The sequence below is a fragment of the Melanotaenia boesemani genome, chromosome 9 (assembly GCF_017639745.1).
Source record: "Melanotaenia boesemani isolate fMelBoe1 chromosome 9, fMelBoe1.pri, whole genome shotgun sequence".
In the NCBI taxonomy this organism is placed as follows: Eukaryota; Metazoa; Chordata; class Actinopteri; order Atheriniformes; family Melanotaeniidae; genus Melanotaenia; species Melanotaenia boesemani.
In genome coordinates, this window is record NC_055690.1 from 8,808,912 (window position 1) to 8,831,539 (window position 22,628).

The window sequence follows — 22,628 nt, forward strand, 5'->3', positions numbered from 1 at the left end:
TTTGATGTTCCAAAAGTCATTTAGACCGACAAAGGGTCATATTTCTTCAAAAATATTGAAGTTGCTGCACATAATATCACAATCACTTGTCTACATACCACACCCAAAGTTAAGGTACGTTGGAGAGATTTCATTAAAACTAAAGTTTGTCCTGTGTGCATACTGGACATAGACTGGGAAGAGGGGCTGCTGTTATTGTTGTTGGGGCCAAGGGAGTCTGTGCAGGGGAGCAGGAGAGGTTTAGCCCCAATAAGCTGGTCGCTGGACATACTGTGTGAGGATCCTTGGCTGCATTGAAAGACAACAGTCTCCAAAGAAAAAAGTGATTGGCAATGTGAATGGTTTAAGCCTTGAATGCTTGTCGCTTGCAGTCTGTTGAAAGAGAAACTCAGTGTGTGAGTTAAATACTGTAGAATGGATGTATTAGAGCAAAACAGAGGAATTTAGTCTTAGTGATCAGGCTCTCGACGTGACATCTTTTCAGGCAAAATATACTGACAGTTGTGTTGTTACTGAATCTATCAGACCTTAACCATTTAGCTGAAACTCCTGGACACAGACAATCTAGATAGCTTTACCATATGAAACTGTTGTTATGAGTGTGCTACTGTCTATTGTGATCAGAATGGGGTGAGCCCTGCTCTTGCTTTCTTTCAAGAATGGGAGCTTAATGGAGGGCCTGGGCCCTGAAGATGATCTGTTGTACGGTTGGCTGAAAAAAATCTCTCTGTGGCCTGAATAACCTGTTGTCTCATCCTTTTAATATGGGTGAGTGGAGTTAATTGCTAACTCTGGTTTGTTTAGAGACGTTCAATCGCTCACAAATTGGAGAGAACATAACGCTTATGTCTGGTATGTGCAGACAATTAAGTAGTCTTTGTATTATATGTTAACTGAGAAGCAGAAATTGCTGTGAGAAGAGGTTAAGTACACGCTTCAATATAGCATTGTTGCTTCATCATCATCTAGTTGAAATACTCCTTGTAATCTGGTGTATTCTGGTAAATTTGATACACTGAAAGAGTACCGGCAGGTTCCATCTTCCAAGCATCTGCAAAAGAAGTCAGCAGTTGTTCCTCCATCCTTCTCTCATGGTCATGCCACCTGGTTCAAGCAACATTCCAGGTGCTGATGAATAGAGTAGTTGCAAACAGGAAGGGTTGCTCTGTTTATGTTGATGACCTTGGTGCTTTGCAGCAACATTTGGCATATTTGTGTGTTATTAGACAGACTGGTGGATTACTATCACGGGTTATTATCAATCTGGCAAGTTCTGAGATTGTCATGGCAATGGTTAGTGACCTTGGATGAGTCAAAGGTGAAGTGGTTCTCATTTATGCCAAGATTGCAGTGATTGTGGTATAGTGACAACTTCCTAAAAAAATCAAAGGTTCTAAGGTCTACTGAGGCATTATAGAGAGTTCTGTAGGAACTCTTTAATTGTAGTATTTCTTTTAGTAGAGCCATTTAAAGCCAATATGAAATTTTTCTGGTCCTCTTCTACTCAACAAGACTTTGATAATGTTTTCAAAGGATGTTTATGCTTCAGGCGGAAACCAGCAAAGTTGGAGTGTCATTTTTCTGGGAGGATGACAAAGGTTAGGCATGACCTGGTTGCTTCTTCTCTAAAGAATTAAACATCAGTGGAATTATTGTGTGACAGAGAACCAGGCTTTGGGTTTAATTTGGTCTCTACAGCACTCTAAGGTGTAGTTAGGATCCTCACCACCTGTGATAGCTTATACTGACCAGAAATGCTCTGACCTTTTAGATGTCCCTGAAGTGCCCAAACCAGAAACCGATGAGATGGTCAGTTGCAGGCACAGGATCTTGACATTCGGCATACTAATGGAGCAAATAATCTTAATGTGGAAATTTATTTGAAGTTAATTTAGCAACAAGATGCTGTCTTGTCGATGATGTACTTTGACCTGGATTCACTCTGTCAGTTTGCTTTTTGGGTATCAAAGTTCTATTCTATTCTATTCTACAGTCATTTAGCAGACACTTTTATCCAAAGCGACTTACATTTGAGAGTAAGAACAACACAAGCATGAATTCAAACAAGACGGGACATCATAATTAAGTGATAGTCAGACTGCTTTGAGTCCAGTTGGATCCAGGTGCTATCATGTTGTGCTAGAGGCAGTGCATATATATATATATATATATATATATATATATTTTTTTTTTTTTTTTTTTTGCAGTTTTTGTAAGTCATTTTGTTTAAATACAAACATCACGATTTCATCAAACAATATCAACTTGGGCATAAGTGCACACAGCTTCTTCATTACTTGGCTGAGCCAAAGAGTTGGACAAATCTTTCCAACTCATTCTGTTGAGTAGAAGAATTAAGCTAAGTGCAGAAATGCTCCTTAAACAACTGAGTCTTTAGCTTGCTCTTAAAAGTGGATAAGGACTCTGCGGATCAGACGGAGTTTGGTAGATTGTTCCACCACCGGGGGGACAACAGAGGACAACAGTCTAGCAACTGATTTTGCGCCACGTTGTGGTGGGAGCACTAGGCGTTTCTCGCTGGCAGAGCGTAACTGTCGAGAGGGAGTGTAGCTCTGGATTAAGGAGTGAAGGTAGACAGGAGCTGTTTGGGTTATTGTTTTGTAAGCCAGAAGCAGAGCTTTGAATTTGATGCGTGCTGCAACTGGAAGCCAGTGAAGAGCAATTAGCAGCGGAGTGACATGAGCTCTTTTGGACTGGTTGAAGACCAGACATGCTGCTGCCTTCTGGATCATCTGCAGAGATTTAACTCAGCGTGCAGGCAGGCCAGCCAGTAAGGAGTTGCAGTAGTCAATGCGTGAAATGACCAGAGCCTGGACCAGAAGCTGTGCAGTGTGTTCAGTCAGGTAGGGTCTGATCCTCCTGATGTTGTAGAGAGCAAATCGGCAAGACCGGGCAACCGAGGCAACATGGTCCTTAAAGGTCAGCTGGTTGTCTACCATGACACCAAGATTCCTGGTAGAAGATGTAGGCACAAGTGTGATAGAGTCAAGCTGCACGCTTATCTGTGGTGGTAAGGAAGGATTGGCTGGAAAGACAATAAGCTCAGTCTTGGACAGATTTAGCTGAAGGTGGCAATCCTTCATCCATGCGGAGATACCAGCAAGGCATGCTGATATTCGCATTGAGACGGTTGTGTCGTCAGGTGGGAAAGAAAGGAAAAGCTGAGTGTCATCTGCATAGTAGTGGTAGGAGAAACCATGAGAGCTAATGACTGCACCAAGTGAAGAGGTATACAGTGAAAAGAGAAGAGGGCCAAGCACCGAGCCCTGAGGCACCCATGTTGTCAGCCCATGTGATCTGGACATTCCCCCTTGTCAAGAAAATTCAATTTTTTTATCAATTAAGCCCTACCGGCCGGTAGTTTTCAACCTGGGCTGGGTTGAGTGTGGGTTTCTTCAGCAGCGGGGTAACCCGAGCTTGCTTGAAGGCAGAGGGGAAGACACCGGATTTAAGAGAGGAGTTGATAATATGGGTTACTGCAGTTTTGATTGTAGGTAAAATGCTCCGCAGGATGTCAGAGGGAACAGGATCAAGAGGACAGTTGCTGTGTATGGCTGGTAGTAAGGTTGTACGATTTCTATTTTTGTTTTTTTTTATTTTTAATGCTGGCCATAATGGTAAATACCTTGCTGGGGCCCAGACTTTATGGGGGTGGGGTGTGATGGCTCCAGCTATAAAAGCTGATATTTGAGTGTTGACTTGTGTATTCTGTGTAAAGGCTGATGTGCCATGGCCAGAGTGGGTGGTTTCATTTATCTGGAGCACATCCAATGTACTCAGATTATAAAAGGCTAAGCTCTTCAGGCCCAATTTTACTCAACGCAGAAGACGGATATGCAGATGGATGGATAATTTCATCCATCTCCCATTGGCGTAATTGGTGCGTTTTTAAGGGCCTTGCAGATCCATGGCTTCACACAGCAAACACCAGTAAACGAAGGGTAAGTGTTGAGCTTTACAGCTGACATGCGACCAGCGAAAGGAACAAACCAAAGAAGATGAAGAGGAACAGGAGGAGAAGATGACAGCAAGGACAACAACTGTGGCGGAAGCTTTTGAAGAAAGGCTATGCGAGTGTTCAGGACGTGTCAGGCAGTTGCAAACAACTTTATAGCGATGCATTACCACCACCAACCGGTGTCCGAAACTGATGTCAGAACGCAGGAGTGAACTCTGAACTCAGCACTGCCCACTGGTGGATGAATTGACCATGGCAACATAAAAGAGGCATGGAAGTATAAACGGCGGTGATGTATGACAACACTTGAAATGAACGTAAATATTATGTACATAAGGGAGAATAAATGGACCTTTAGTGTCTTCACTTGTTTGCTGTTTTGTTTGTTTACACTTCACTGTACTGATACACATCCACACTTACACAATTAATACTAGCTCCACATTTTACAACATTTTTAGACCTAACCTATATTTGTGTAAATAAATATTATTTTCTGTTGGAATTTTACCTGTCCTTTACTATTTTTATCACATACTTTGCAAGCAAACACACCTTTTTCACCACTAGATCTGAGCAGGGCGTCTACGCTGGCTGATGGGAAATAAAGTAGCACATAGCCTCTATTTACTTGTTGTGCATTGCTGTAATCATTTACATACAGAATTTTTTTACATTTTATCTGAACATTGACAAAGAAGCCCTACTTAGACTCTGTGTAACATCTGCAGTATTTAGTTTTTAGTATAAAAATATATATTTTTTGTCCTTTAATGCCTTCACTTAACCATAACAATTCACTTGATTACTGTGAAACACACAGAAGCACATCCACACACTGAGTGGGCCAGCATAAACTCTTCCATATAAGCACATCCAGCAAGCCTGAGATTTTGTGTGATGCAATCCTTTCTGCATCTCCTCAAACTATACGAAAGCAACAAGGATGACAAGAATGAAGATGGACCAGCAAAAGGAACAGAAGAGGAGAAACACAGGAAAAGAACGACAGAGATTACAGCAAAAAGTGGGAGTGATAGTTGGAAGCAAGATACCTTCTGATGAACAGTTCCTGGTACAAGCTTTCTGCAGAATATAGAACATCTCAGGGAAAGACCTAACACCTTCCACGCATGAAGCATTAAGGAAAGAGCAGAGGGAGAAGTTGAGACAGGGAAGACAGACATGCTTTAAGAAGGACAAGACTAAATATTACTGATCGGCAAAGAAGATGTGGAAAGATTACCGAGGGAAGAATGACTTCTGAAGGCCTCTTCTGCCAACAGGAGTTAAATTTAGCCAATGTCTTAAAATGGCATCTATCGTACAGACGTGAACAAAGTCTAGCCCAGAAAAAAACACTAAACATGTTTAAGTATAGAATCAAAAGCATTTGTACCTTTTTACATACACTCAAAAGATGCATCCACTGTGTGTGAGCAAGTCATGCAACATCACTGTCAATTTTACTGAAGATGTTTTGTAACAGCAAAGGAAGGTGTGTTTGACCACAGGCTGTTTCTTGCTGGTGAGTGGAAAGCCTAATGGAAATTTACATTTTAATGGCCAATGGCTGGGTTAGAAGTCCTACTGCTGTAACAGAAGTGGGGTGGAATAAAAAACTGAGATAATGTTGGACTTCTACATCCAGACTGATAAACTGAGGATCACTAACTTAGCAGACACTGAAGTGGTAAACAACCTACAGAAATAGGAATGAGCAGAACATGCAGTGCAGTCATAGTATCTGAGCTAAGTTTGTATATGTCCACCCCCTGCCATACACAGAGCCGGGGTAAAGCCATAAAGTATGAACTTAAAAAACTAAAAGCTTTCAATAGCATCATCTTTACTTAAAGGTGAATTTACCTGTGATGTCGAACCACACCGAGCCTGAGTTCTGTTGTAGGGACACCACACCCACAATTTCAGCCACCTTGTCATTCTCCATGATGGTAAAGTTGTAGAACGGCTCATCAAAGAGGAACGGTAAAGTTGATGGAGGTGGACGACTGATCCACTCAATGTGAAGACGAGCTGTTCCAGACTTCTGAGGACGCCCACTGTCTGTCGCTTTGATCTGAACAGAGAAGAATAAAAGTGTAAAGGTAAAGATATAGCTGCTGAGCTATAGTGTGCAGAAAGATATAACTCTGAGAATTCCACAAACACGTTTTTCCATTTTCTAAGACTGCTGCTGTCTGGACCACTGGACTTCTACGGTCCTAGAGAGTTTGTTAGACCTATTTTCTCAGTTAATCCAACTGTGGTCACAGCAGCATTAAATGGAACAGATTTCTGATTCCCAAATGCTACATATAAATGTTTTACAATTAGAACTTAGAAATTCCTAAATCATTATCCTAAAAAAATAGACAAAAGACAACAAGTCTGGGACAATAATCATGGAGGACGCAGGACTAAAATATAGCATCTATCCATGTTTAACTGTAAGACTGAGTTTGAAATTGAACTATAAATGTCCTAAAACTTGCAAATGTGATTGATAATTGACTCATACAGTGAGGATGTTGTAGCCTCCTGCAGGGAAGGCCTTCCGCGATGATACTGCTCCCGTCTTGGAGTCAATGAAGAATTTCCCGTCCTCATTGCCGTCCACAATGCTGTAAGAGAGGTCGCTGTTGGGCCCATCGTCGTAGTCGTAGGCGAACACCCGATAGACGGGCTCTCCCTTCTTAGTACGCTGTCTCTCTGGAAGTTTGACCTTGTAGACTTTCTCATGAAATGTGGGTCTGTTGTCATTTTCATCTAGAACCTGGACCATAACCCAGACTGTACTCTGCTTGGGACTAGGACCACCATCTGAAACCAGCACCTGTGGAAGCAGAAAAAAGTGACTCACTGTAGATATACATAAAAAACACATACCCATCCACACATTTGATCCTTTTAAATCCACAAATATGCATGAATGAACCATGCATTAAGCTGTAATTGTAATTTTTAATCTAAGTAGATATGTTTTAGGATTCTATGTTAAATACAATTGACTGATGAGTCTATGAAAAGTTGTAAAACACATTTGGAGGCTGTGCTTCCCTTGATGTGACTAAGTGTGTCTGTTTTGTAAACTTGCTTGTCAATGAACAACTACACTGGCAGGATCTTTTAAAGTTCAGGACACGTGGTGTGGTAAACTGGATTTATTCAAGAATAAATCACCCAACAGTCTAAGAGGATTACAATACAGGACAGAAGATGCAGGGCAGAAAAAAGAGGGAAGAAGTGAGAATGTCGGGCAAATGCTTTAGCTAGAAGCTTCTGCATGAACCAAGATTACAAAGTAACTTCAACATCAACTCTGGGTTTTCAGTGTCATGAAGGTGGAAACCAGGCCTGACAGAAAAGATCCTGATGTTGCACTGACAGCTGTATTCTTCATTTACCATCCAGAAACTGATATAAATAAACAAGTAGGATGTCTTCTGTAAATTATGGCTCATCTGCTGGGAGTGTTTGTCAGATAACAACACATTTGTTTTCTTTTTCCATTCTTTCTGTCTTTATTTTTTTTACAGTAAGACAATTAATATACTCATTTAGCAGACACTTTTCTCCAAAGCGACTTACAGTGGTTAGACAGTAGCGTTAAGGACCTTGCCTACGGACTCAACTGGAAGGTGTTAATATTCACCCCCCTGTGGGATTCAAATGCTGGCCTCCTGCATGGCAGACGGATGCTCTGCCAACTGAGCTATCCAGCTACCAGCTGGCAGCAATCTCTTAGTGGAAATACTGTTGTGATGTCATTAAAGTAAATAGGTTGTTTTAAGTGTTTTTTACATATTAAACAAAATTATTTGGCAACTGCATGAACTACACTGAGTCATGTGATTAATTGTGATTTAAAAAATGTGAAATCTCTGATGTGTACACATAAATCATTAAACAATTTAAATATTTCAGATGGGTTTTTGATATTGTGGTACACCCATGGGCGTAGACTTATGTAACGATGGTAGGGACATGTCCCAACCCATGTCCAACAAGCTCTGAATTGTCCATCCCATTTTCTGTCACAAACAGCTGAGAGCTCAGTCTGCGCCTTATCAGCAACAAGTGATTGCTCCTATAAGTTTCACCTTATAACCCATTTTCAGCTGATATGATTAACTCTGTTTTTCTGTTTCTTGCTGACCCCGCTGTCGCTAGCTCTGGTGGCAAAAAGCAGTCTTCAGCAAAGAAAAGAAAGGAGGACATCAGGAGTTATTTTAGGGCGAGTCAATGTAAAAGTTTAAGCCACAAAAAGATAATAAATAAATAAATAAATTAAACAATAAAAAAATCGGTCATTAATATTGGTGATAACAATAGTCACTGAGTGAAAAACTCGCCTTAGCATGAATATGTCTGCATCTCAGTGAGAGGAGGAGATGCTGAGGCAGGTGGACGTACAGTAGGCTAAATAAGTTAAATTTAATCAGTCATAATAAAGCACACTGATGTGTTTTACCTGATCTTCAAATAATACTGTAAAGACTTGCAATCTGTGCAGTTGCAACGAGTCAAAATGATCATAAATACATTTTATTTTCAGAATTCCTACAATTATAAGATTTATGATGAATTGGGATTAAGAGATTAATGTTAAAACTGTAAGGAAGATAAAATTATGTTTATAAAGGGAGGCAAGAATAAATAAGTTTTTACTTCATCCTGCTCCTTTTCGGGCTTCATAGTAACTGTTACTTTTTCTTTAACACAACTGGAAAGTCCTGTGGTGGCCAGAATTTGGCCAGATGTCAGCTTTGGGCCTGGAGGCTGACTATGACAAGTATTTAGTGGCTCCTTATACGGGAAGCCTGCCTAATGGCAATTTCCTTGTGGGTCACATGTGGTGGTCATGTGGCTGAGTTCTGGCAACCACACACACATTTAGTCAAAGCCGTAGGTCAATGCCAAGTTTGGGCTGAATTATTTGGGTGAAACATTTTTTTTTCCCTATCTGGGTTTTAATGTGGCGCCAGTGTGTTATTTTGTCAGTGGATAAATGCGACACTACCAGACACCACAGCGAGAAGAGCAGAGGCAGGCGGAGAGGCAAGGTCACAGGTGAGGTCTTTATGTTATATAAGTAGTTGTATTTGTTTTATCTTCAACTCATAAGTGTACAAAAATCATTCGCTCCTGCCTTCAGTACAGACAAAAACCTTTGATGCCAATCCTTCAAGAGAATATTTTTGAAAAATAACTTCTCTTAGTTTGAATTTTCTATCTGGATTAAATTACATGACATTGCAGATAAACATTTATCATAAGTGCCAAAAAAAATAGTCTTCTGAGGTCATCCGTCAGCCACTTTTATGTCCCTACACCCTTTCCATAGGACACAGCTAAGTTTACACACTGTATACTGCTTATTTATGTATATTGTGTTCATCATACAGCATCAGTGTTTCAGAGTCCCCTTATGTTTGAGTCAATGAGCTGATTGCTTTGACTTTTTATCCTGTAATCTCTTAATTCTGGGTTCTTCCCTTTCGATAGGGTGTTTTTTATCTACGACTGATCTGCCTTTTTAACCAGAGCAGCTTCACTGATCAGGGCTGGTGCTAGACTTATTTCTAGGTTGGCTCTGTAAATTATAACTTAAAAGGACATGAAATATTTAAAATAACCTAGATTCAGAAATAAAGTGTTGAAGTGATGTGTTTTAGTGTACGGAGTGAGTTTATGGAACAATCTGGATAAAGAAACTAAAGAAATAAAATCAGTTATTATGTTTAAATAGATTGTTAAAGACTGTGATAAGAAATATATTGAATGAGGTTAATTTGTTTTGTTCTGTGCTTTTTTGTAGATAATAAATGAAGAATAAAATGTGAAGTATCTTAAAAATCTGCAGCTTATTTTGGTTAAATAATATTAGTTAAATAAATTGGACTTATTATTGTTTTAATTATTTGTGTGTGTGGGGCAGATTAAATAAGATTTTCTCTTCCTTTTCATTCAAGTGTTTGAAACTTTTGTTGTATTGATTGTTTTGTTTTAGTTAAGAATGAAATAAATATTTTAAATTAAAAAAAAAAAAGAAAAAGCTAAGAAATGATTTGTTTTTCCACAAGCAGAGACCAACATCATGTCACTTAAACGTCTCCTCCAATAAGGCAAGGCAGGCCGAGGACGAGCGAAGACATCAAGCCAGCTACAAGTAATCCTACTAAGTGCGTAGTCACGGCTGTCTTCAGAAGACCATGACATGGAAAAAGTTCCATGCTTCTTAATCTAAGTGAGCAACAGGTAATTATGTTGGCTTATGAAGAATTAAAGCCTGATATGTGTAAAAGGGGAAGCTCAGCTGCAGTTATAAAAGGGCAAGAAATAGCTTGGCACATCATAGTTCACTGATTGCACACATAAGAGCTCCACTAACACCAACATACCTGTTGGTATCATGCAGCAGCTGCTTTCATTTGCACCAGAAAGCAAAAACAGTTCAAATATTTGTAGTACTCATGTACAACCTTCATACAAATGTGAGCTGTGTAGTTCCCGTAGCTGCTGCAAACAAGAACACACCACTATCAAAATCTCATCTAAAACTGGTGAAAGTAAAACGTGTTTGGGATTTTAGTCCAATGATTTCACTGACAAACAACTCTGCATGCTAATTAGCTGAGTTCAATGAAAAAAATGGCAGTTTGTGGCCTAGTTATGATATTTTAATGCTTGATAAACAATGAAAAGCAAAGCACAAAAGATGAAAACATGGATTAAGTGTTTTAGATTGCACAAAAAGGCCGTTCTGACTAGGATAACTCCTGAGAGGGTAATGACAAAAGGCTCTAGGGTTAACTCGATAAAAAGATTAACTAGAAAAAAAGACTAGAGTCATTTTTGTAATTGGTTTAAAATTATGACCGGAGCAAAAATGTCTCATTGTGTTAAATTTCTGTCGTCTCCTCCTCTGCTCACTTCTTTAGTGGAACAGACTATGACTTGAGGTCGGGGAGAGGAATCAAGGATGCACATGATGAGGGAATTGAATACGAGTCGTGGCCTCACCTCTAAAACATGCTCTGCTTGCTGCTCTCGGTCCAGTTTCCGTGATGTTGTGGTGATCAAACCTAAGAGACAAAATAGACAAAGCCATTAAAAACTCTTATCGATCTCTCTCTCAAGCACACACACGAGCAAACACAAAAACACACACACCACCCCGGTTTCCATTCACTAGTGTAGCAGACTCCCACGTGGAGAAATAAGAAGCTATTTAACCCTTTAACATTTACACTGTAAAAAGTGAAGGAAAATCATTTCCTTGGAATTTGACTTGATGAAAATAAGAGTTATGATGTTAAAGAAATGGATTAGGTGCCACTTATTCTAAACAAATAGAGGTAGAGATTTCTCAGTCAGGATTTTTATGAGATCTAGTAATTAAAATTTGCTTCACCAAATGGTTGAGCAAGGCATTACAGGGACCATTTTAACTGTTACACAGGACTTGGGATTGTAGCACCATGACTCAGATCATTTCATTCAACTCAAGAGTGTTGAAACAAAGAAAAATTAGCAACAAAAACCAGATAAGAATTACTACAAATAAGGAGGTGCCATGCAGGGTTTGTTAATCTAAAGGCCGACCGACATCTGGCAGGAGCTTGGAGAAACATCCCAGATTTATCTAGTTAGTTCAAATGGGGGTCACAATATTCAGCCAGTCTGAGTTTGGTTTCACACCGCTCTTAGTCAAGTGAACTGAACATTTTTAATAACGTATTTCTCAGCTTCCCTGAGGTGGTGCTGCATCAAGAATTACTGAAGGAGAAAACAAGACAAACAAACTCACTCATCTATTGTTGAATGGGGCAACTTCAGTTTCCGCCACATAAGTTGTAGTCTGCTTCCTGCATTTGGCTTATTTGAAGCAAACCGAGGGCTACGTTTTCAGGCGGTTTGGTTGTGCATTCACACCCCCTCAAACGTACCAGACTTTATGAACAAACAAACTAGGATTCAATTCAGAGGGGCTGGTGTGAATGCACCCTAGCAGGAGGATCTCAGACCTCTCCTTCATCCACCTTCCTACCTCACAATGACAACAAAAGGCTAATCTGTCAATTCAAACTCTTCTTTGGCGGTTGGGTTGAAGGACTTTTCAGATCTCTTTATAAATAAGATAAGTCCCAACTTTCTCTGAGCCATAACCTTACTTTTACAAACCAGTCTAGGAATTTAGAAACTGTGTTTTACTCGTCTCCTGACCCTAAATAGGACAAAGGGGTAGAAGATGGATGGATGGATGGATGTTTTGTTATGGTGCCAAATAGTGGATCCTTGCAGCTCCTGATATTCAAGTTAATACCAAAGTTAGTTAAACATTTGCTTTAGTGAATAAATCAAACTTTCATCAAACATCTGGTCCCTGAAGTTATAAAGACTTTTTTTTGCTTATTTACATCTACTAATTAAATTTATTATGTATTCCATTTCATTCAGACATCTTTTTGCATGGACAATGTCCATTTATTTATTTTATGATAAGCTATATGCTTTGTCCAATCAGTACTTATACATGCATTTATTTTTCAAGGTGCAGTCAGTAATGTTTTCCTTAAAGACACTATCAGTTTGGTTTGATTTATGTTTCCATGATTCACACATGAAGATATCTTCAGATTTAGTAGATGGATGTGTTTTTCCACAGAAAAGTCCAACAATAATTATTTAAATCTTAAAACTTTATCTCACTTCTCCTTACAGAGAAGGAAAGCATGCACATTATTTGAGAAAACCCAGGCATTATCTCAGCTTTTAGCAAGATAAAAACAATTGGTAGCAGACTTTTCTTTAATTCAGCATTCATAACATCTGTCTTGGCCACTCTCTAAGTTTTCTGTCTTAGTCGCGATAACAGAAAAACATGGTTTCATCTGGCTCAAACTTTATAATCTGTAGATCCCTGAATTTAATGCTGTATTTGTTGTTGTTGGTTTTTTTAATTTCTAGAGGAAATACTTCACCAATATGCACCCAGAGCATAATATGTAGTGTATGTAAAATTCTTGTAAGTCTTCATTAATACTCACCAGTTCGGGAGTTAATAGTAAAGAAATTCTGTGGGTTTCCACTAATAATACGGTAGTTGAACCAGTCCGTGGAGGTAGTGGGTGAGGCATCGGGATCTTGGGCCTGGATATGGATTATTGAAACATCTCGTGGTGAATTCTCGGGCACTGAGGGCCGGTACAGTGGCTGGGAGGTTAGGGGGGCATTGTCGTTGACATCCTCCACCTGAATGAACACCTCGATACTGGTGAACTGAGGAACCACACCACGGTCGCTGGCATACACCGTCAGCCAATAAGAATCCTTGGTTTCTCGGTCCAATATATCAGTGGTGTAGATCACCCCTGCAAAATCAAGAGACAAGCCCAGTAAATAAAAAGGTAATAATAAAACAATACAGAGGTTTTTTCTGTTTTTGATGAGACATTTATAATCCAGTTCCAGAAAGCTGTGATGCTGTTTGCAGGGAAAATAAAACAAGAATGCAATTATTTGCAAATATCATGAACCAAGATTTAATTTGGGATGGCAGTGGCTCGTTGTGTCCTTGGGCAAGACACTTCACCCTCCTTGCCTCCAGTGTTGGCATCGCTGGTGAATGAATGTGGATGAATGTTCACACCGGCAGCCACGTTTCCGTCAGTCTGCACCAGGGCAGCTGTGGCTACATAAGTAGCTTACCATCACCAGGTATGAGTGAGAAGTGAATGAATAATGGATACAATGTAAAAGCGCTTTGGCTGCCTTGAAAAGCATTATAATAAATATAATTTATTATTATTATTTTTAATTTACAGTGTGACATAGAAACACGTCAAATGCTGAAAGATGCTTTACCCCTTCATTTTTAGAAGTCTGTGTTATTATTTGAATGTTTTTTTTTTTTCGGTTTTATGTTTGTTTAATTGGTTTTCTTCTTGTGGAATAGTTCATTCAACTTGTGTTTACTGGTTGACTGCTATAGTACTTATTGTTCTACTGCTTATATTTATTTAATCTGATTATTGACGTGCAGTCATCCATGTGGTTTACTGTTGAAAGCTGTTTGTTTTGTGTGGTTATCTGTTGAACAGTGATAGCAAGACTGTCACTCTGTTGTCCCTAACAGGACAATAAAGTTTATTCTGATTTGTGAAACATATTAATTAATACCGGATTAAATACTGCACAAACACAAGGCGGTGTAACAGTTTATGAGCAAATTGACACATTACATGTAGAACGATTAGAGGTGTTGAGTTTAATTGTTTCTATGATGCACTGCGATGCTGATGTGTACGATTCTGCACCGATGCAGCGACAAAGCATAATCGATTATAATAATGTAGAGAGGTAGAGATGTTTCTTGATTTTCCAGCAGTGGAACAATAAAGTTCTCAAGCTAAGAAACAACGTAATTATTTACATGTTTGTGTTTGAAATGTTCATGACATGCAGGCTGATTTCTGAAATAAAGGGTTCATAATTATCTAACTGCTTGCATTCATTGATGAAAAAAGTAGCAAATAAAACTGAGGATGAACCACAAAGTGATGCATCATGGGATCAAATCAAATCATTGACAAACATAATCGAATCTTGAGACCAGTGAAGACGCACAGCCCTAAAAACAATAAAACCATCGTCCTGATCATGTTTCACCATCATATCTCCTGTGATTGATTGCTCTTGTACTCATGCTGCAGGTGGCTGCAAACACCCCTCAGCTAGCAGAAGGAGACCGAAACTACTTCAGACACAGTGACATCTGATCAACACTGTTTTTTAATGTGTACATTCTTAGTGAAGTGTACTGATCACTTTTCATGTTTGGAGCAAACGTTCTGTATTTACACTCAATCACAAGTGCATTTTGTCCTGTAACATGAGACAATTCAGAACTAGCTACAAGCCTGGTGAAATCAGAGGAAAAATGTTTGTGCTAGCCACATACTGGGCAATCTGAGCCCCATCTTCTTGTTTATTGCTCAGTGATTAGTGTTCATTACAGTCACTGCACTTCTTGTGTAGATTATTTGGTCCAAGTTCAAGCCATTTTTTTCTGCATGTGAGCCAAGATTTGTGTAAATATTTATTTCTAGTCTGGGTTTGCTTTATGTTAGATTTCGCTTGCTAATTAGATCCTACTGTTGTGTTCTATTGTTACTCCACATGCAGCCACAGTAACAAATCCAGTCAGGTATGTTGGGCTGTTCATTATAACCAGTGTTGTGCTACTTACTGGAAAAAAGTATCTAGCTACAGTTACTAGTTACTTCTTTAAAAAAAAGAAACTCAGTTACTTTGTTAGTTACTTACACCAAAAACAAATGTGTTACTTTTAAAAGTAACTTATTATTATTTATTATAATTAATAATATTACAATATATTAATCATCATTATTTAGGTCAGGCCAGCTAATGATTTGAAATAAATTAATTAAAAAGTTAAAAGTAACATAAGAGCTGCTCAACAATTATATATATATATATATATATCATATATACATTTTATATATAATATTTATCACTTAAAATATTACTTATATATTATATAAATGTATTATGTAAAACAAACTGACCATGTAACACCCTACGTCACGTCCGGGGTATGTAAATGCAAAAAAAGTGTTTCCATTACACTTTTGCGATACACTTCTATATCGAGATGTCTGGTAAACATCCTCATGAGAGCATAAAAAGGTTTTTTTCTTTTTTTAATGTCTTTTTTATATAAAAACTTCTTATCACTACATTAAGGAAAGGCTAAAAACAAACTGTGAACCCAGAGATAAAATATAAATGGTCCCTACCACTTGTGTGTGGGGAGCTTCAGTATGCTGTTAGGATTCAGTCACTTGCGTGGAAAAAGAAGCATGTAAATGGCAAGCTATTTAAATGGCACAAGCATGCATCATGTATGGTTATAAACTTACCAGCAACACCAGTGCCAGGCTTTTGTCTACTCCATTGTGCAATGAAAAATGGTGTGCTTGTGCCCAGGTTTAGGCTGTATATACTGATTAGCAAATTGATCTCATCTCTGAGGTGTGGAAAAGGTTGGACCTTAGGAAATGCACACCATGTTAAACTCTACCCTGCTGTTAGGTATTAGAGGTGAGGACAGTAGAGTGGAAATAGTGTGGTAGTATGTGTGAAACACATGCAGGGAAATGCAGCAGGTTTTCCTTTGAAGAACAGAGATCGTGAGAGAGAATTGAAGCACAGCTTGAATAGTTCAAGGCCCCAGAGATCTTCTATGTGATCATCAAATAAATAATTGGGGTGTCTCCTTTATGATTATCAACAGGGTAATTAGGGGTATTCTTTATACAATTACCATCCTGGTTTCCTCTACATGATTATCTCCACTACTATTACCCAGAGGAACCCGTTTAGGAAATAGAAGCTGAATTATATCAAAGAAGCCATGTAACAGCACAGTTTTCAATCTTTCTTTCTGTGTGAAATCAACCTTACTGCATCAGTATTCATCAGTTTCTGCTCTGAACATCTCTGCTAACATTTTAGTTGCTTATTTTGATAGCTTGGGGAAGTTTTGCCTTTCTGAATCCAATAATTTTTTTGATTAAAATCGTTGAGTCTAGTTACTGTTGGGCCGTAACTAGGATTTTTCGCAACATACAGAAAGATAATCAGTAAGATGAGAAGACCATGCATTCAGTAAAAGAAATTGCCCTCCAGCAGCATCCAATTCCCCAAACAAAATTCTGTGATCAACTGCGATGCTGGAGTGATTTCTCCTTATATGTCGGGCACTTTTAATATCTGTTATATGAATAACAATGCCAGTGGAAGAGTTGTATATAAGCAGGATCAGCTGACTGAGCCCTCCAAAACAAAACTAATGAAGATAATAACACATCAAATCCTCCACAAATTAAAGACAAAACAAAAAAGATTGAGGGCAGGAGCAAGGCAGAGAGAAAAGCAGAGGAAATTCAAGCTATTTCTTCCCTCTGTCACCTTGGCAATTTTAGATCACTACGAAACAAAATGGACGAGCTTAAAGCACCAACTACACAGCAGGAATACCAAGAACACCGAGGCATGGCTGCAAGGACATATCCCAGACACTATGTGTCTCTAAACTGCTCCAAGACTATACTAACTGACCTAGACATTAAAAAGAGAAGGAAACAAAAAGCAAATGAGTTGCAGAAGGAGAGGATCTGCATCAAGGACAAGCTGTTAGCTCGGTTTACATCCATATTATCCACCAGGAGCGTTACCGTGTTATTCTGAAAGTAGGGCTGGGCGATCACATGATCGTGCTTAATGATCGTGATAAATTTCTGGTCGATCACGGTGATCAGCTGTGAGTCTATTTACTCGATCAAACATGGCGGAAATAATATTAATAAAGGATTAGCGTTATATAGTGCTTTTCAATGCACCCAAATCGCTTTTACATTGTATCCATTATTCACTCACTCCTCACTCATACCATGTGATGGTAAGCTACTTGTGTAGCCATAGCTGCCCTGGGGCAGACTGATGGAAACGTGGCAACATTCATATCCATATTCATACACTAGCGATGCCAACACTGGAGGTAAGGAGGGTGAAGTGTCTTGCCCAAGGACACAACAACAGATGACTGGGGAAGTGGTAATCGAACTGCCAACCTTCCAATTATTGGACGACCTGCTCTACCACCTGAGCCACTACCAATCAGGGTCAACCTTTTCCTGCTCCACTTTCAGGGCTGTCAACTCTTGCGCATTAGCCATGAGACTCACGCATTTGAGAGGCTTCACATGCTCTCACGCTAAACCTCAGATTTCTCACGCTGAAATACACATCAAGAGCAATGCCGGCTAATCGGGAGGTTTGGGGGGATTCCCAGTGGGCTGTATTACTCTTGGGCCAGTAATCCGGTGAAACAACTAAATAAGTGGGAATGGTCCTCCGATATATTTCATGTAATTATCCGAGAAGAATAAATAGTTGTGATGTGCGGATCAATAGTGAAATATCTATTTCTTCTATACCAGCATTTATATAACTAAACTTTCAGGATAGGTAGGAACTACGTCTTCTTCTGTCTGCAGGCAAATGTGAAACTGTCGCATCGCAGCAGAGCGGTTCATTCTGACATGCAGTGATAAGCGGAGATATTTCCGCTTTACAAACAGCAATTTTACTCATATTTATTTATATTTACAGAAATGCATTATTATAAGTGATTGTTGGAAACAAATATGTTTAAGAAAATTATGTTGAAATTTATTCTCCAGTAAATGTCACCGAGTCATGTTTTGTATTGAACCTGCTGTCTGACTGGGAACTGTCTGATGGGGAAAGGGCTAAAATATCTACACAAAGCTGAACTGTTTTTACTGCAACGTCTGAGTGTCAAATTATATCAGTGACAACTTTGATGAATTTCTGATCGTAATAATCGGTGTTGTTCTAAATGCTGTGGAGTTGGGCTACTACAGGTTGGGGACCCTTGAAAATCCTGGATTGAAAAGTTTTTCTTTGTGTTTCATTTTAAAATGTCTAATTATGATAATAAAAGACAGTTTGCCTGACTGAAGGTGCATACAGACTCAATTTTGCTTTATAATAATGGATTTTTTAGAGGCCCTACCACCCACCTAAAATTGTACCGAATGGTTCAGTCCACACCAGCAACAGTGGGTCGGTTTAACCAAGTTACACAGTGCAGCCAGACAAAAAAGTACACAAGAAAATGAAGTGAGGGGCAGCTTCTTATTAATTTCTTAGAGAGGTGAGCAGCACCTGAACTAAAATAGTGTTTGAGCTGATATCAGCAGCAGTTGTCTAGGCAACATGTTAGGATTCACTCAGGGACAACAGATTGATTACTATTAGGAATTAATTGAAGTTGTTACCGCCTCACGATAAAAACAGTTCCAATTAGTCCCACTGATCAATCATGACATATTTGGTATTTGGTATCAATGGATTCCACAATCGTGGAGGATTATGAATCTGCTCCTGACACCGTGTTATCTGATAAATTTAATGCACCAGACTCTGAAGTCTGTAATGTTGATAACAAATGATCTACCATGAATAGGAGAATTTTCCAACTTTAAGGCTGCAATGATTGATCATAAGTCAGAGTGTGGTTATTATATCACCTACTGTTGGTGCTTTTGAATCAGATTTAATACCTTATAAAATATCTAACCTGGAAAAAGGGAAAAATGTCTGTTTTACAGTTATTACTGCATTAATTCATTCAGTGCATTAAAAATAAGGGAGAGACATGAATCAGAAAGTGGCTCTGTGACAGACTGGCAGACCTGCCTCTCGCCTGCATGGATAGGCTCCAGTATGGGATAAACTTTGTGCCACTGGGGAGCGAATCTGAATTCTTTATATTTGAATTTGAATCATTCAATTTGAATCTGAATATGCCTGTTTGAATAATTGCTTCAAAAAACAAAGATTCAATATCAAATATGGTCATTTGGATTCAGTTTTTTAAATGTGTATATTGGTAAAGTTGAAACTTTTGTATTTGAAAAAATTAATTCCCTAATTCATTTCCATAGTTCAGTTTCAGTTCTCTTCATTCAAATTCAGATCTGAAATACAAATTCAAATCTGAAATTCAAATTCAGATCTGAAATTCAAACTTTTGTGCCACACATCCGGGACCTGACGTGAGGCAAAACAAGTCGATCGCAGATGGAGTAACGTCAGTTCTGTGCAGTTGTTTTTAATGACTACAAGCAGGGGGAGGGTGAGGGGAGGGTGGCGGCGGGGAGAGAGAGAGTGAGAGAAATGGAGAAACGCTGAGATCCAGGCCAGCCACTTTCGCTACAACGGCAGTTACTGTTCCTGCAATGGCACTTGCCGTTTCTGTAGCGGTAGTTACCGTTTCCTCAACGGTCTCAGCGGTTTGCCACTGTGGGCTGGTTGCAGACTTTTCACATTAGTGGTAACTCCTAATACAAGAAAAATATGCGTAGGTTTGCACAGATTAATCTGCACCTCAAGTGACGTACATACACCATGTAAGCTATAACGTGCCAGCTTTTTTTGCATTGGTTTGGAAACATTTTAGTAATATCGCTTATTGATAACAATAAACGTGTCACTATTTTTTTTAACACATAAAAATATACTACATATATATGTATGTGTGTCAGGTCCCGGATGTGTGGCACAAAAGTTTGAATTTCAGATCTGAATTTGAATTTCAGATCTGAATTTGAATTTCAGATCTGAATTTGTATTTCAGATCTGAATTTGAATGGAGAGAACTGAAACTGAACTATGAAAACGAATTAAGGAATGAATGTTTTTTAAATACAAAAGTTTCAACTTTACCAATATACACATTCAAAAAGCAAAGATTCAATATCAAATATGGTAATTTGGATTCAGTTTTTGGGACGGACGGATGGATGGATGGATGGATGGATGGATGGATGGATGGATGGATGGATGGACGGACGGACGGACAGACGGATGGACAGACAGACGGACAGACGGATGAATCAGAAAGCTTTCCAGACTGCATCTTATAAAATACAGAGTAGAATAAGTTGAGAGTAAGACAGGACGTACAATACAAAACATGACTCGTGTGTTTGTTGGTGTATCCTAGCAAATAGCTTATTTTATAACAATTCTATATACTGAACTTCCAGCACCCCTTTAACATTGTAAAATCAGTATTGGCAAAGATTAACATCATGGACCACATGATACATAGCTCTGGAGAAATTATTGTTGTGAAATTCCCTCTGTCTTGTCTTATTATCCCTTCCTTTTTTTGTAGTTGAGTTGTTTCCTGTTTTATTTTAAAGTTTCTGTTGGTACTTTGAAGACCTATTTGTATACCTTTTTTACATTTTGTTACTCCTGAGTGTAACTGAGTGTGTAAATGTTAGGTTTAAACTAGCACAAAATGAGTCAACATGAAGTTAGCCACTCGACCAAAACAGCTGTCAGTGGTGTCATCGTTTGCAGCCATTGTGCTGTACGAGCAGCATTCAAAGAGGAGCACAAGTTTTGCTTGAGTTTGAATTACAACAGGGCTTTCAGGGGGGAGCTTTTTTTGGGTGTCTGCTTTCACAAGTCACGTGCATGTGCATTTATTTGCTCATATTAGTGCATGGTTGTGCATAGGGCCAAAAGTTATTACTGACTGATTATTAATGATTTAAACATTTTAATTTGGCATTATCTCTATGAGAGAAGCTGATTTCGGGCATGTAAGTGCCCTGTCACAGTGGTGAATTGAAAATCCCTATTATTTATGAAGATTCTGATAGTGATCTTATTTAATTTGCTTTATTTATTTTGCATGTTAGTAAAATATTGAAATAATCTTTAGTTTTCAGTACAGATGCTTTAAAACTGGCAGCATAAAAAAGTGATAAAAATTAAGATCAGACCATATAAAAAAATATATTGTGATCTTTTTTTTTTTTTTTTTTGTCATATCACCCAGCCCCGTCTGAAAGTGATCTATATCTTGCCTGGTACCAGTTCCAATGTTGCCTTAGACATCACCAGCTCAGTCGTTGCTAGGCAACAAAGACATCCTGCCAGCTTGCATTCATCAGGAAAATCAGAACATAATCCGGTACTCCTCTTCTCCACCTACACACCCATCATTCAGCAACAACTGGTCACTAAATGTGCTTAAAACCTAACAGTCATACTCACTGTTACGTCAGAAGCTAAAACAAATAACTGTTTATACAACAGATTATTTCATTGCCACTGTTACACATTAAGTAACAAAGTCAATCAAGCTTTCTTGGTTAAAGACTCAAACGGAGATTTTAGCTACAAGTTGACTAAAAGTTAGGGGTACTTTTAATCACACTTATTTTTTCAAGTAACTGAAATGGTTTAATTACACCAGGATTGTCTGTCCTTCCACTTTTCTCTGAAGACATATGAAAATAGGAAAATTAAAAACATCTGGCTTTAGATGATCCAGTGGGAAAGTTCTGCTGCAAGTGATGATGCAGTGGTGGTATTCACCCGTGTCAGTATTAATCAGTTTCTGCTCTAATCAGCATTAATGGAAGTAAAAACACCTGGATGCACAGACTAATCAGGATAGCAGTAAATTGGCTTTTGTTGGCTGATATTTGTGGTCCTAGTACTTATTCACTTTCCATCTCACTTTCCCACCACACTGCATTTGTGGTAACAATTAAATCTATCAGCCAAACAGAAATCTAAAGTACTAAAAGCCCTATACTAAAATTATGAGGACTCTTAAAAGCTCTCCATCCAGACCAGCACATTTTGTTTAGTAAAAAATCTTCTCATACACTTATTAGTTCCTTAACCCCTTCATCCCTGGCCACATTTTCAGGAAGAAAAACACCTGAAAAGACATACCCATAGTACACATAGACTGGCTCCACGATAATAAGGTTCATATTTGTGTTCTTGGTGTCTAGTGACATCTAGGGACCTCAGACAATGTATTCCTAGTGTTAAAATCATTTGACATAGAAATGTGAAATTTCTATCCATGCCTGTTTTTACTTTCCCTATCTAACAGCAGATAGTAGCTGGCTAACAATGATTCCCTGCACACCAATGCCATGGATCACCATCAGCAAAAATGTCATTTCTAAACATTAACGTTTTCAGTAAAACACAC

At 38.7% G+C, this 22,628-nt stretch overlaps 1 protein-coding gene across 1 annotated transcript in view; it reads right to left on the reverse strand.

Annotated features, from left to right (window-relative positions):
* Window positions 1-22,628, reverse strand: part of fat3a (FAT atypical cadherin 3a) — a 127,193-nt gene that overhangs the window by 67,854 nt on the left and 36,711 nt on the right. The window contains 4 exon segments of the mRNA XM_041994271.1: window positions 5,849-6,059; window positions 6,501-6,815; window positions 11,006-11,067; window positions 13,033-13,356. Coding sequence (XP_041850205.1) covers window positions 5,849-6,059; window positions 6,501-6,815; window positions 11,006-11,067; window positions 13,033-13,356 — 912 coding nt within the window.